At 58.4% G+C, this 11,630-nt stretch overlaps 4 protein-coding genes across 4 annotated transcripts; 1 reads left to right on the top strand and 3 right to left on the bottom strand.

Annotated features, from left to right (window-relative positions):
• Positions 1 to 88: 88 nt before the first annotated feature.
• On the top strand, positions 89 to 2,320 carry LY79DRAFT_672784 (uncharacterized protein; the record flags this gene model as incomplete). Its single annotated transcript, XM_060564096.1, has 1 exon — positions 89 to 2,320. One exon carries the CDS (start codon positions 89 to 91, stop codon positions 2,318 to 2,320), a length of 2,232 nt encoding a protein of 743 aa, XP_060410193.1.
• Positions 2,321 to 2,381: 61 nt separating this feature from the next.
• LY79DRAFT_523411 (uncharacterized protein) lies at positions 2,382 to 2,684 on the bottom strand (the record flags this gene model as incomplete). The annotated part of the gene is made up of 1 exon (XM_060555532.1): positions 2,382 to 2,684. One exon carries the CDS (start codon positions 2,682 to 2,684, stop codon positions 2,382 to 2,384), a length of 303 nt encoding a protein of 100 aa, XP_060410192.1.
• A 1,098-nt stretch (positions 2,685 to 3,782) lies between these two features.
• Positions 3,783 to 6,518, bottom strand: LY79DRAFT_565484 (uncharacterized protein). Its single transcript, XM_060558736.1, has one exon. It carries the CDS (start codon positions 6,115 to 6,117, stop codon positions 4,147 to 4,149), a length of 1,971 nt encoding a protein of 656 aa, XP_060410191.1. The 5' UTR covers positions 6,118 to 6,518; the 3' UTR covers positions 3,783 to 4,146.
• Positions 6,519 to 7,196: 678 nt separating this feature from the next.
• On the bottom strand, positions 7,197 to 11,401 carry LY79DRAFT_362718 (uncharacterized protein). Its single transcript, XM_060552752.1, has 3 exons — positions 11,097 to 11,401; positions 10,619 to 10,754; positions 7,197 to 8,796 (listed from the first exon to the last, which is right to left on the bottom strand). The coding sequence occupies exons 1-3, from the start codon at positions 11,117 to 11,119 to the stop codon at positions 7,234 to 7,236; spliced, it is 1,722 nt and encodes a 573-aa protein (XP_060410190.1). The 5' UTR covers positions 11,120 to 11,401; the 3' UTR covers positions 7,197 to 7,233.
• Positions 11,402 to 11,630: the final 229 nt, after the last annotated feature.

Genomic DNA, 11,630 nt, shown 5'->3' with positions numbered 1-11,630 from the left:
CGACTTTGTCTTTTAGTCTCCCGCGCTTCCCAACGCTTGCAAAACCTACACGAATTCCTTCTAGCTATCTTTGGCGAGCCTGCGCACAATGACGCCCCTGTCTCCAACAAACGAATCTAGACTGAACATCGAAACGACCCTGACTGAGGCAACGAACCGCGGCTTCTTTGAGCACTACGAGGTCCACACCCGTACTGAGACAACCACGAGCGACGGTAATGATAGCGGAAGCGACAGCCCCTCGACTACCACCACAACCACAACCACAAGCACCGCTCCCTCTTCGCTCTCTCTAAACGACAGCAGCACCCGAGGACTGGAGAACATGCCGCCGTCTCCTCCCTCGGAATCCTCGCCGTCGCCGCCGCCCTCCGCGCCCGCGACGGCGATCAAGCCCCAGCGTCATTCTCGCGTAATGTCTGGCACCGCACCTTCACCGCTTAAAATCCTCGCCGGCTCTGAGACATCGGAGAAACAAGCGCGGAGCCCACTGCGCAAGACATTAATTTCCCCGGACAAAGTCAAACGCTTCCCGGTCAGGATCAGCAACCCGTCCGTCGACTCAGCCCAGCGGAACGTCTCCCCTACCCCCTCTCGCGAGCGCACCGCGAGCCTAGACGACGTGATGCATAACAACGAGGGCCTGAAGCACGCGATCCAGATCTTTGAGGACGACGACACAGAGCTGGACAACGATGAGACAATTGGTGACGCGAGCACGGTAAGCGCCGGCGAGGGCGACCACCAGTACCACCTCGAGATGGGCAACGGCTACGAGGACCAGAGCAGCCTGGCCCATCCCGACGAGTCCATGATGAGCACCTTCAGCGCCTTCTCCGCTGTGCCCAACCTGACCATGTTCTCGAAGCTCGGCCAGACGCCGTCGAAACACGCGAGCATGGGCGGCATGACCCCGCGGGGGAGGCCGGAGACTGTGCACGAGCACACTCCGCGGCAGCACTCCGATTCTGATGGGAACACGACCAACCTTTTGGATTTCACGGCTAGCCAGCGTTTTCCGCACAAGTCGCCCGCCAGGCGGGACAACGCATCACCGTCCAGGGCGAACCCTAACGCTACCCCCGCTCGCCAAATGTCGAACCTGCTCGACTTTGACATCCCGCCCCTGCCCACCCCCCGCAGCATCCCCACCATCACGCCCAGGGAGCTCGAAAGTCTCAAGTCCAATTTCCTGTCCGAGATCAGCAGCTTAAAGGCGTCTCTGAGCGGCAAGGAGGCCGAGGTCCTCTCCCTCAAGACGGCCGTCGGCGATGCGGAAAAGCGCGTCGGCGAGAGCTTGGAGCAGGCCCGCGAGGAGCGGACGCTGCGAGAGCAGGCCGACGAGGAGAAGGAGATGTGGGAGAAGAGCAGCCGCGAGATGGAAAAGGTCCTCCGCAGCGTCAAGGAGGAGATCACCCACACCAACCGCGAGCGCGAGGAGCTCGAGTCCAAGCTTGCCGAGTGCGAAGGACGACGCGAGGCCGCCGAGACCATGGCTCAAGAGGCCGAGAGCAAGCTGGCCAGCTTCCGCGCCGGCAAGTCCGTCGGAGATGACAAACCCTCCTCCTCGCCTAATAGGGGCGCGGCCGCGACCTCCAAGGAGGTCGAGATTGCCGTCGAGCGCGTGGCCCGCGAGCTGCACGCGCTCTACAAGGGCAAGCACGAGACCAAAGTTGCCGCGCTCAAGAAGAGCTACGAGACCCGCTGGGAGAAGAAGGTACACGACCTGGAGGAGAGGATCCAGGAGCTCATGGAGGAGAACGAGAAGCTCCGCCGCGACAACACCATCACCCGGATCGACCCCGCGCAGGTCGCCGCCGAGCAGGAGTTCAAGGCCCAAGCCGTCCGGGACTCGGCCCACATCAAGGAGCTCAGCGCCGACGTCGAGAGGCTCGAGGCCGTCGTCATGTCGGTCAAGAGGGACAACGCGGAGCTCCGCGACCTGCTTGCTCAGGAGCGTGTCGAGAAGGGCGAGCTGGTGCAGCTCGCCGAGGAGATGATGTCGATGCAGACGCTCCCCCCGACGCCGGCGCCCGCGCCGATACCCAAGCCCGCGCCGACGTCCATCGCCTCGCGGACGCCTGGCCCTCCGGCTAGGAGCCACACGGAGAACAACTTCCGCAGCAGCATCGGTCGCGGCTCGGGCCTTAAGGCGCCCGGGTCCATCGCCGCCCGCGGGTCGGTACACGAGCGCACGAGCAGCAGCGGCCCCTTGACCAAGGGCCTGCCGAGACCGCGGCCGATGAGCGAGTTCGGTCCGCGGAGCGGTATCATGAGCTCCATTGAGAAGATGGGCAACTACCGCGGACGGGGGGACTAAGTCCTACCTAATCCGCAATGAATTGAAGCTTTACACTTTTTTCTTTATCTAACATTTACTACTACGACGAACGGAACGAAACCCAACGATGAACGGACATGGCATTCCAAAGGCGGAGAGAGTGGGTGATTGAGAGAGATAGCAAGAGGGGAGGAAAAGAAAGAAGCATTGACGTAACGAACTGGCGTCCACGGGTCTCCCTGTTTTCTGAGCATTTTGTTTTCCCTGCCTCAGTTCTCATGATTGGAACAAAGGGGGGCTTTGGCTTTGCACCCTCTCTCTGTACGACCGTCTGGGGCCGATACAAAGATGGAGAATAGAGAGGCGGGACGACTCGAGGTGTGGCGTTTTTTGTTTTCACCATGTCCTACTTTTGTATTCCCCCTGTCGGTTGGACCTTTTTTTTTTTCCCCTTCTGTCTTTTTCTTCTTCTTCTTCTTTGGGTCGTGGTATTACGGGTTTGTCGAGTGTGGTCTGTTGTTTTGGAGTCCGCAAAAGGGGGCAAAAAACAAAAAAAACAACACCAAGCACCTGCTCATCCCAGTAACACCCCTTCCCACTTAGCTTCGTTAGCTGGTCTTTTTTCTTGCTACGACGGCCTATTTACATCCTCCTTCTCCTCCCATCACCATAACTTTTTGAATCGATAATGTTCAGATTAAGCGCGTATGTCTCCTGGGTTTCCTGTGGGTTATGTGTGTTTGTGTATGGTATGCGTCGATGACGGGCCCGGAGCCCATGCGGTGTCGTGTTCTTGTGTGTGTGTACATTTGTGTGTGTACATGTGTGTGTGTACATGTGTGTGGTGTACGGTTCAGTTTCTAGAGGAGGGGGATGCCGGTGTACTTCCACTCGCGGGGGCGTCAGCGTAGTCTTTCTCTCTCTCACGCACTCTCCGAGTGTGTGTATGTGTGAGTGAGTGCGAGCGAGCAATACATCCTTTTTGGTCCTCTGCCGCGTCTCGTCTACGTCGCACGGGGTCCGCGAAACGTTCGGCATGCCTTTCTTATTCGGCGAGGGGGACGTTCGGGCGGCGATTGGCGGTTGGAGGGAGGGGGGGGGAGACGCGAAACTGCCAGATATGCCTCTCTTTCTCTCTCTCTCTCAAAAATGCATCTCGTCTTCACGGGGAAAAGGTGTGGGGAGGAGAGGCTCACGATCGCCGACTTCCAACGACCCCCCCCCCCTCTCACCGGCCGAGTGCGAAAAAGGGAACCTAGGACATAGGCCGATGACGCCGGATCACAAACCGAGTCGCTCTCGGGATCCTGATCCCCGGAGTACGATACGCCCCCCCTCCGAGCGTCCGAAGAACATTGCACCGCACGCACCCCCCGGAGCCCGCCGGACCCAAGATCTCTCTCGCCTGCCTCAAACCAGATACGACGGGCCTTGCACACACCCAACCCCCTCCCTTCATCATACACACACACCGTACAACCGGGGACGGGTCTACCGACTTTAACACTTCTTGTTGCGCATCTCTAGATGCTTCTGATATATCCTGCGTGTAAAAATAGAAAAATAAAAATAAAATGAAAATAAACAGCAGCCTGTTACCGAAACCAACCCCTTTCCTTTCCCCCCTTTCCCCCTGAAAGGATGGCTAGATGTATAAACAAACTCCTTCTTGATTTATTCTTCTTTGGTTTGGTCTGATCGAAGCAGTTATAACAAACTCTGTTTCCCACACTCTCTCCCCTGACTGTCTCCTAGGCCCCCGACTCTACCTCGCTGAAAATCAGAGTCTCTCGCTTCCTCTCCCAAACGCTTGCGAGCACCCATACGTCATTCGCTCGCCATCGCGCCCAGGCACCTTAGCCTGCCTATCCCTGTCTACGCCCACCGGTGCTCATCAGTGTGATCTTCTGCTTCTTCTTTTTTCCCTTGCCACCGCCAGCACCACTGCCGCTACCGCCACCGGCACCTATCCCTACGGGGGTACTGCTGCTCGAAGGTCCCGGCTCGGCCACACCGAGTGCCTCCATCTGGAAAGACAGCTCGGCGGCGTCAAGAAAGTCTTCCTCCTTCAACCACCCATCGTCAACTTGGCGAAGGGGAGCCGGGGCAAGATCCGGCGACCCATGCACAACATGCGTGCCCCACACGGTCTTTTGTGTGGACGGGCTTGTCGAGATGGATGCCAGGTGCTCGAAACCCGGACGAGGATCCGGCGGCGTGGCGCCGGCATGGCTGGTGAGGGGCTGGAATTCTTCCAGGTTCAACGCGGGGACGTGCTCTTCGTCGATGGGGCCATACTCGCGCCTCATGGCCGCGGTGCTCTTGAATTGGGCAGCTTCAATCCTTTCGGACTGAAGCCTCTCGCGTTCCTCCTGTACGGCCTTGTCGCGATTCCGCTTCCTCCGCCGGCCGATTTCGTCGGCAAACTTTTCGAGGACCTCTGCCGGCACGATGTCTGTCCAATCGCATTCAAGGAAACTGATACGACATCCGTAGGGGAGATGACCCAAGTACTTGGCTCGCTTCCGTTGCACTTCATCCAACACGTGCCCGGTCGATATGTGCTCAACACGGGGCAACAACGTCGTCGGGAATGCCGAAAAGTCGCCGTACTTGGTCTTGAGGATCCTGATATCGAGAGCCGAGAGGTAGAGATGCGGTTGTGATGAGTAGAAGTAGAAGTCGGGCTGGACGGTCTTGCTCTGGCCTGGCTTCTTGTTCGGCAGCATCGAGTCGTTCTTGCCCAGGTCTTGGACCTTCTCCTTGGCTGCATTGATGGCCCGTATAGCCTTCTGTGTCCATTCGTCGTCCTCGTGGTACAAAAGCTGGTCCTCTGTTCCCTGCTTCTGCAGCGCCTCGATTTCCTCATTGTATTGCTCCGCCATGTAGTCTCCGGTTCCCTTCATAATCCTGGCATAGTCCAATACATTCGCCGCAAAGTGCCAAGGCACATCATCCGCCACATTGAGCGCATCCGAGCCATTCTCCCACGGCAACGCGAGAGTCGACTTGGCTGTCCGGGCCATCAGCCGGAGCACCACGTCGTCCCCGACGCGAGGTAGGGGGCTCTCCTGTCCCGCATAGAACCGCACGGGCCGTGTCTCGTGTAGGTAAACGCTGTCCTCGCAGAGGGGGCATTTCTTCCATCTCGCGCCCTTTCCAGGCTTCGAGTCCTCGTCCGTAGAGTTCATGAACCGAATCAGACAGGGCAGACAGAAGATGTGTCCGCACTTTGCCATCCTCGGCGCTACCGGCTCCGACAGGCAGATCGGGCAACTGGCCCCCTGCGACTCCGAAGAGGCCAGGATCTGCAAAACGTTGCTCCAGTCGATGTGCACGTCAGCATCGGCCGCCTGGCTGGCATAGTTGCCTTCGGGCGACACGACGAATCTGTAGTTCGCATGGACGTATCTCGCCTTGTCCACAGCATGGTGGCCCGAGCCGGGGCCCCACGTCGGGTTCCGCCTGTAGTTTCTGGCATACGAGTTGTGGTCGGCGTAGGCTCGCGGTGGCAGACTGTAGTTGAGCAGGTGTGTGATGGAGGTCTGGCCTCGTCGACTGGAGGCATTCCGCAGGGCTCTTGCCTCAGCCATGGCGTCGTCGTCGTCCGGGTTCGAGTGTTGTCTAAAATCACCCAAGCCCGGTCGCCGCTGCATCTTGTGTTGTTTGCGGGAGCCCTGGCCCTTTCGTGGTGTGGCGTGAGGAAGTGAAGGACTGGCTTGGGAAGGTCGGCGGTTGGATTCGAAGCTCGTGGTTACGGGGCCGGGTTGAACCGAAGGCGAATGGGAAGTCGATGCTGAAAGGGACTTGCCCAGATTAGACGGTGTCGAGCTCATATTCGGCTACCCGTAGGTCAGAACAGAACGATTCACGATCGTCTTCCTGCTGGTGGAAGCTATTGTCGACTGGGTCGCCTCCCAGGTCAATGTCGTGATGCAGTCTGCGCGAGGCAAGGGGAGGGAGGAGGAGGGAGGGGGGGAGGGAGGGAGGCAATAGCGAGCCGGGAGCTAGCAGGCACAGCCGCTTGATCCAGAAATCCGAACGAGAAGAGATTTATCTAAAGATTGAGACTACCGAGAGCTATGCTCCTCGGCCGAGGTGGTGAGAGTAGATGAAAGAAGAAGCTGTTTGTAGAACAAGACGGGGGTCCAAAGTGGACGGACCCCATGAATGATAGGTAGTGGGGATCAGGTAACCGGACGTCGAGAGGATGCAGCACCAGCCGCACTACGTAGAGTCATTGGCGGCGGGGCAAATCGAGGTTGCCGTAACGAACTCTGAGGGAAAGCTCGGCATCCGGCGGGTACGTACCCGATCGAGCATTGGATCATAGCGTCACGTGACGAGACCTCCTTCCTGGTCTGTGGTTGCGTAAAACGCCGACAACATGCTGCGACTTGCATAACATTGACGAGATCAATGAATTGACTGCGCTTGCGTAATTGATGGTAATACGTTTTCAATTGCGCTTCTAGATCCAGTCATAACATTTCTACCATGGCCTTACCAGTGCAATACTCCAGATCACAATGCTAGTATCGCCATCACCAGCAAACACCACTCATTCATTATATAGGCTCAATTCATCATACGCAAATTAGACTCCGAGGAGGTATTATGGTACATGACAGTCCGATGTAGATGAGCCGCGAAGTACCACGAAAATCAAGAAGAGGAAAAAAGGAGCAGAACCCGAACAGAGGCAGCAGCGCACATCATCCTCGATTAATTTTAATTGGCCCAAGAGAAATGGCCGTGCTTCCAACGTCGTCGACATACAGCTGCCATGCCTCATTCTGCCTCTTGAGCTCTTGCAAATGCAAAGTGGACCAGGGGAATCATAGAAACGACAAACAACCCAAATACGCAGCACCGTGACAAGAAAAACCATGAGAACCGAGGTGAAAGACGGAGCCTCCCATCCGCACGCATCCTAACGGCGACCGTCATCATTATTTAGCCGCTGACTTGTTGTGCACCTTGCTCTTGAGCTTGCCAATAAAGGCACTGATACGGTTCTTCTTCTTCTTCTCGGCGCCCGACGGGCTCTCGACCGCCTTGCTGTGGCTTGGTGCCGTCGACTCGGGAACGGAGGAAGGAGCCTTGGCAGGTGTTGTGGGAGCTTCGGGCTCCTTGGTGGCCGCGGGAGCGGTGCCGTTGGTACCGTTGGCGGGCGCAGTGGTGGGGGCATCGACGGGGCGAGCACCGTTGACCTCCTTGGGCTCGTCTTTGGTGACGGCGTCCTTAACCTCCTCCTTGGTGGCCTCGACCTCTTCCTTGGCGGCCTCAACCTTGGGCTCCTCAGCCTCTACCTTGGCCTTCTCGGCTTCCTCGTTGACAGCGGGGGCGGTCTTGACCTCCTTGAGGAGCTCAGCCTCAACCTCCTTCTTCTCGATGACAGCCTCGGTATTGGCGGCGGCCTCGGGGCTTTGGCCAGACTCGACGATAGCCTCCTTGACGACGGTGGGCACCTCGGGAGCAACCTCCTCGCGGGTCTCCTCCTTAGTCTGACCACCAATGGCCTCCTGGACGCTCACGGGCAGGCTCTCCTTGACAGGCTCGGGAAGCTGGGCGGCAGCTTCGGTAGCGGCAACAGAGGCCTGGTTGACGGCGGGGGCAGTAGCCTCAACAACGCTGTCCTTTGCCTTGACGGCGGCGGGGGCAACGGCCTCAACAACGCTGTCCTTGGCGTTAATAGCCGCGGCAGTGGCAATACCAGCAGCGGTCGCAGCGGTGGCAATCACAGTGCCGGCAGCCTCGGTCTTCTGGGTGCCAAAGCCGGAGGTGCCCTCGGATGTTGAGGGGGCAGCAGGGACCTTGTCGAGAAGCTCATCCTCGACGGCGGCCTTCTCCTCGACGGCCTCGGGGTTCGCGCTAGCCTCGGGCTCGGCATGAGCCTTCTCCTGGCTCTCCTTGACGATCTCGGGAACCTCTGCCGTCTTGGTCTCGATAGGGACCTCGGCGGCCAGAGCGGCAGTGGTGGAAGTAGGAGCAGCGCTGTTGATGATGACATCCGCGGGCGCAATGGGCAAGCTGGACTCGGGGATGGTATTGCTGGTGACGGCGGGGAGGGTGGTCTCCTCCTTGGACAGGCCGGGCAGAGCGCTAGAGTCCTCGTAGGACTCCTTGTCAAGCTTGACCTGCTCATTGATGTCACCAGCCTTGACAGACGGGGGAATAGGTTCGCCGGGGGCGAGGGTCACGGGCTCAGCGGTGACATCTTGTGCGGGGAGAGGGTTGACGCCCAAGGACTGCTCGAGCTCGTTGGCGGGGGTCATGGGGAAACCACCGGGGATATCGGAGGGGGTGGCCTTGGGGAGATCGTCCGCCTTCTCGAGGGGCACATCCTTGGCCAGGGCGGCGGTAGTAGATTCTGGGGTGACGGTGTTCATGACTGCGGCAGAAGTGTCCTCCTTGACAATCTCGTCGGGGGTGAGGAAGTTGTTTACGTTGCCCTCGTGGTCGGGTTCTTGAGGTGCGGTGTGGTCTGTGATCCAGTTGTTGTCGACAACAAACTATAGAGTGGGAAAGGGGAAGTAAGTCAGTAAAATTACCAAAAGAAGAGCACGATGACGATGTTTTTAAGCGAAAAACTGGTGGGCAGCTCGATGGTCCGGTGATGGTGGTGGATGGGTCCCTGGCAAGATATGACGACGCGCGGCGAACCAGAATGGAGAGATCAGCTAGCCGGGGGTAGAGGGGAGGGGGGGGCGCGCGCGATCTGGGCGATGCCGATGGTTATAAAGGCAGGTGAGTCGTAGCGCGAGATACGAGATCCGCCAGGTCAGGTAAATTGACAAGGGCGGAGGCCGTTCCCTGACTTTCCTGGCGGCGCTACCTGTCCCCTGGCCATAGGAGGGCGGGCGGTCCTAGCTAGTGGCTGTTGGTTCCTAGCGCCCAATGCTCTCTTGCTCTTGCTCTCCTTCTGTGTCTGCAGCGTCCTGGTGTGCCGCGTTTGGTGGCATCTCGGCTGAGGGATGGCCAGAAAGGCTACTACGGCCGGAGGTGCTAGACATTCTGGCATGTTGCTGTGAGACGACAGGTTGCGTTGGTCGGGATGTTTTGGTGGCTTGCTAGTGGTTCCTGCCACTCTCCGGTCTCTTTGGCGTCGCAATTTGCCAAAAGCCAAATACAGCTGCGGACGCGACATGGGCTGCATGGGGGGATCCCAGTCTAGTGCCGCTGTCTTCGCCCCCCATAGTTGAGAAAATAGCAGTGAACCTGGTGAGCCTGGAAAGCCCTGCTTGTTGCTTTTTTCTTTTTTCTGGACCGCGGAAAAGCGGGGTTCCAATCTGTGGTTGTGCACCGTCCAGCTGTGGTTTGTCTGCCTGCGACGGTGACTGCGACTGCGACTGCGACTGCTACTGCGCGGCTTCCGCTAGCCAATGCTGGCAATGAGCCAATGCAATGCGTGTAAGCCCCTCCCTCATGTTGGGCCCATGGCATCGGCGCCGCCGCCGTGCTTCGGCGATGCAAGAGATTGATGCTGGCTTGCGTCATACGAGACCGGGAGGTTCTGCCACCAGAAAGGGACAGCTCGAGACCCGCGTGTGAGCGACTCATTTTCGGAAGCTCTTTTTTTTTCCCCTTCCTTCTTCTTCTCCCGGCCACCCTCGTCTCCAATCTACCCGTTACAGCGACGTGCAGGGCTAGCCCAGGACAGGCAGGTGTGTGAGACGCAAGGAAGGCCGGATGAAAATCCCCAGTGTCAACGGAACATCAATGGTGCAGAATGGCCTACACCAGGCAACCTTGCAAGAAAAGACCAGAGAGCCCGAGAGCCGAGACCCACGCCAGACATTGTCGATGGGTCAGCGCAGCGCAAAGAAGATTGCGTGAGCGGGGAGGGCCTGGATAAGGCAAGTTGCGGAATGGCGATGAAAGCCCCATCATATGACGAGCAGCAACCGAGCTGTAGTGCAGTGTCTGTGTGTGTTTGTGTCGTGCTGACGGGGGGAGGAGAGCTGGACCTGGAGCTGTCCAGGGGGGCGGAAGCTTCTACCACCAGGTGGCCTAGCAGCACTCTCCTCGCCCCCCTCCCCCCCCAAGACGGGGAAACAGCGATTGCTGAGCAAGGGACCTGGAAGACGCACGGATGCTGTCGCGGGCTGAGCTGCTTGCGATCGGAACCCTCTCGCGTGTCGCTCTCACACAATTGTAGCTGCCCACCATATCTACCCCTCCATGCCGTGCCCTCTTTCAACGGCACGACGACACAAATGCGTAGCGATGGGGGAATCCGGAGTCGCCGCAAGTGTTTGGCAATCCGAGTCCGGGTGGGATGATCCAATGGTTCAATGGGTAAAAGAAAAATCGCACTAATTGGCGGCTACGAACCTTGTAGTAAATCTTCTGCGAAGCATCGGGCAGAGTGACGGTCTTCTCGAACGAGTTGCCGACCTTCTCCAGCTTCTCGCTCTTAGTCCAGTTGTCGAAGGTGCCGGTAACATAGACCTCCTCGGCTGGGTGGGTCCTGTTGTAGACGATAAGGTTAGCAAGGGCTTTTCTTCTTCCTCTCCTGTCTTGTCCTTCCTCCCCAGAGGTGATGCTGCTATGTCGCGCGTGGATGCGCCATGAGAGGAACTGGATTCTTTGTGGAAGGAGGCTCGCATTCCAGGCTCGTCGACGGAAACATGCAAGACCACCACCATTCCAGGAGGACGACAGAGAAGCTCAGCCAGCAGCAACGCAAGGAAGTGCGCGAGGTTTCTGTCTTTGCATTCCATGACGAAGCAAGGAGAAGCTGCGCTGCGCTGCGCTGCGCCGCGCCGCGCCGGCGGGGAGGGAATCTGCGGACGGGGCAGGTGAAGCATACCAGGTGAACTTGTAAGTGCCCATTCTAATGGATTTGACGGGGTTCTTAGTGGTCGTCGGTCTTGCCTGGATGGAAGGGGCAATTAGAATTACTCGGATCGGCGTCAGAAGATTCGACGTCGACAGGAATTATGCGAAAGGAAAGACAGCTGGAAGCGATAGAGAGAGAGAGAGAGAGAGGAGGAGGAAGGGAGACAAGGAGGAGGGGGGAAGAGGAGGTAAAAGTTGAGACCGAATTGAGCAGCGAGAACCCTCCTTCAAAAATTGCGCGAGTGGCCGAGACATGATTGCTGGGGCCGGGGGTGTGGGGGAACTGAAAAGTCGACGGGGCCAAAGGCAAGCAAGCAACCTTCAGTAGACTTACCTCTTGGTAAGGTACACCACAGGAGCACCTCGTCCCTCGTCCGGCGCCAGCGCCAGCGCCTGTCGTTGCGCCGGACGGACCGTGGGCGGTCTGAAGCCTGCGGGCTGGGCTTTGGCTCCACTATCCGTCCTTTCGCTGCGCTTGCTCATCAGCGGTGTGTCACAAGGGGGG

This window comes from Colletotrichum navitas, assembly GCF_030913465.1.
Source record: "Colletotrichum navitas strain CBS 125086 chromosome Unknown LY79scaffold_72, whole genome shotgun sequence".
Classification (NCBI taxonomy): Eukaryota; Fungi; Ascomycota; class Sordariomycetes; order Glomerellales; family Glomerellaceae; genus Colletotrichum; species Colletotrichum navitas.
This window is presented reverse-complemented; position numbering and strand designations above follow the sequence as displayed.

What these genes read in the sequence shown, in the direction of transcription:
- LY79DRAFT_565484 (XM_060558736.1), bottom strand. Translation starts at nt 6,117, where the DNA reads ATGAGCTCGACACCGTCTAATCTGGGCAAGTCCCTTTCAGCATCGACT.
- LY79DRAFT_362718 (XM_060552752.1), bottom strand. Translation starts at nt 11,119, where the DNA reads ATGGGCACTTACAAGTTCACCTG. An exon ending in GGCACTTACAAGTTCACCTG is followed by an intron (nt 10,755 to 11,096) that starts GTATGCTTCACC and finishes CGTCTACAACAG; the next exon opens with GACCCACCCAGCCGAGGAGG. An exon ending in CGCAGAAGATTTACTACAAG is followed by an intron (nt 8,797 to 10,618) that starts GTTCGTAGCCGC and finishes CCCACTCTATAG; the next exon opens with TTTGTTGTCGACAACAACTG.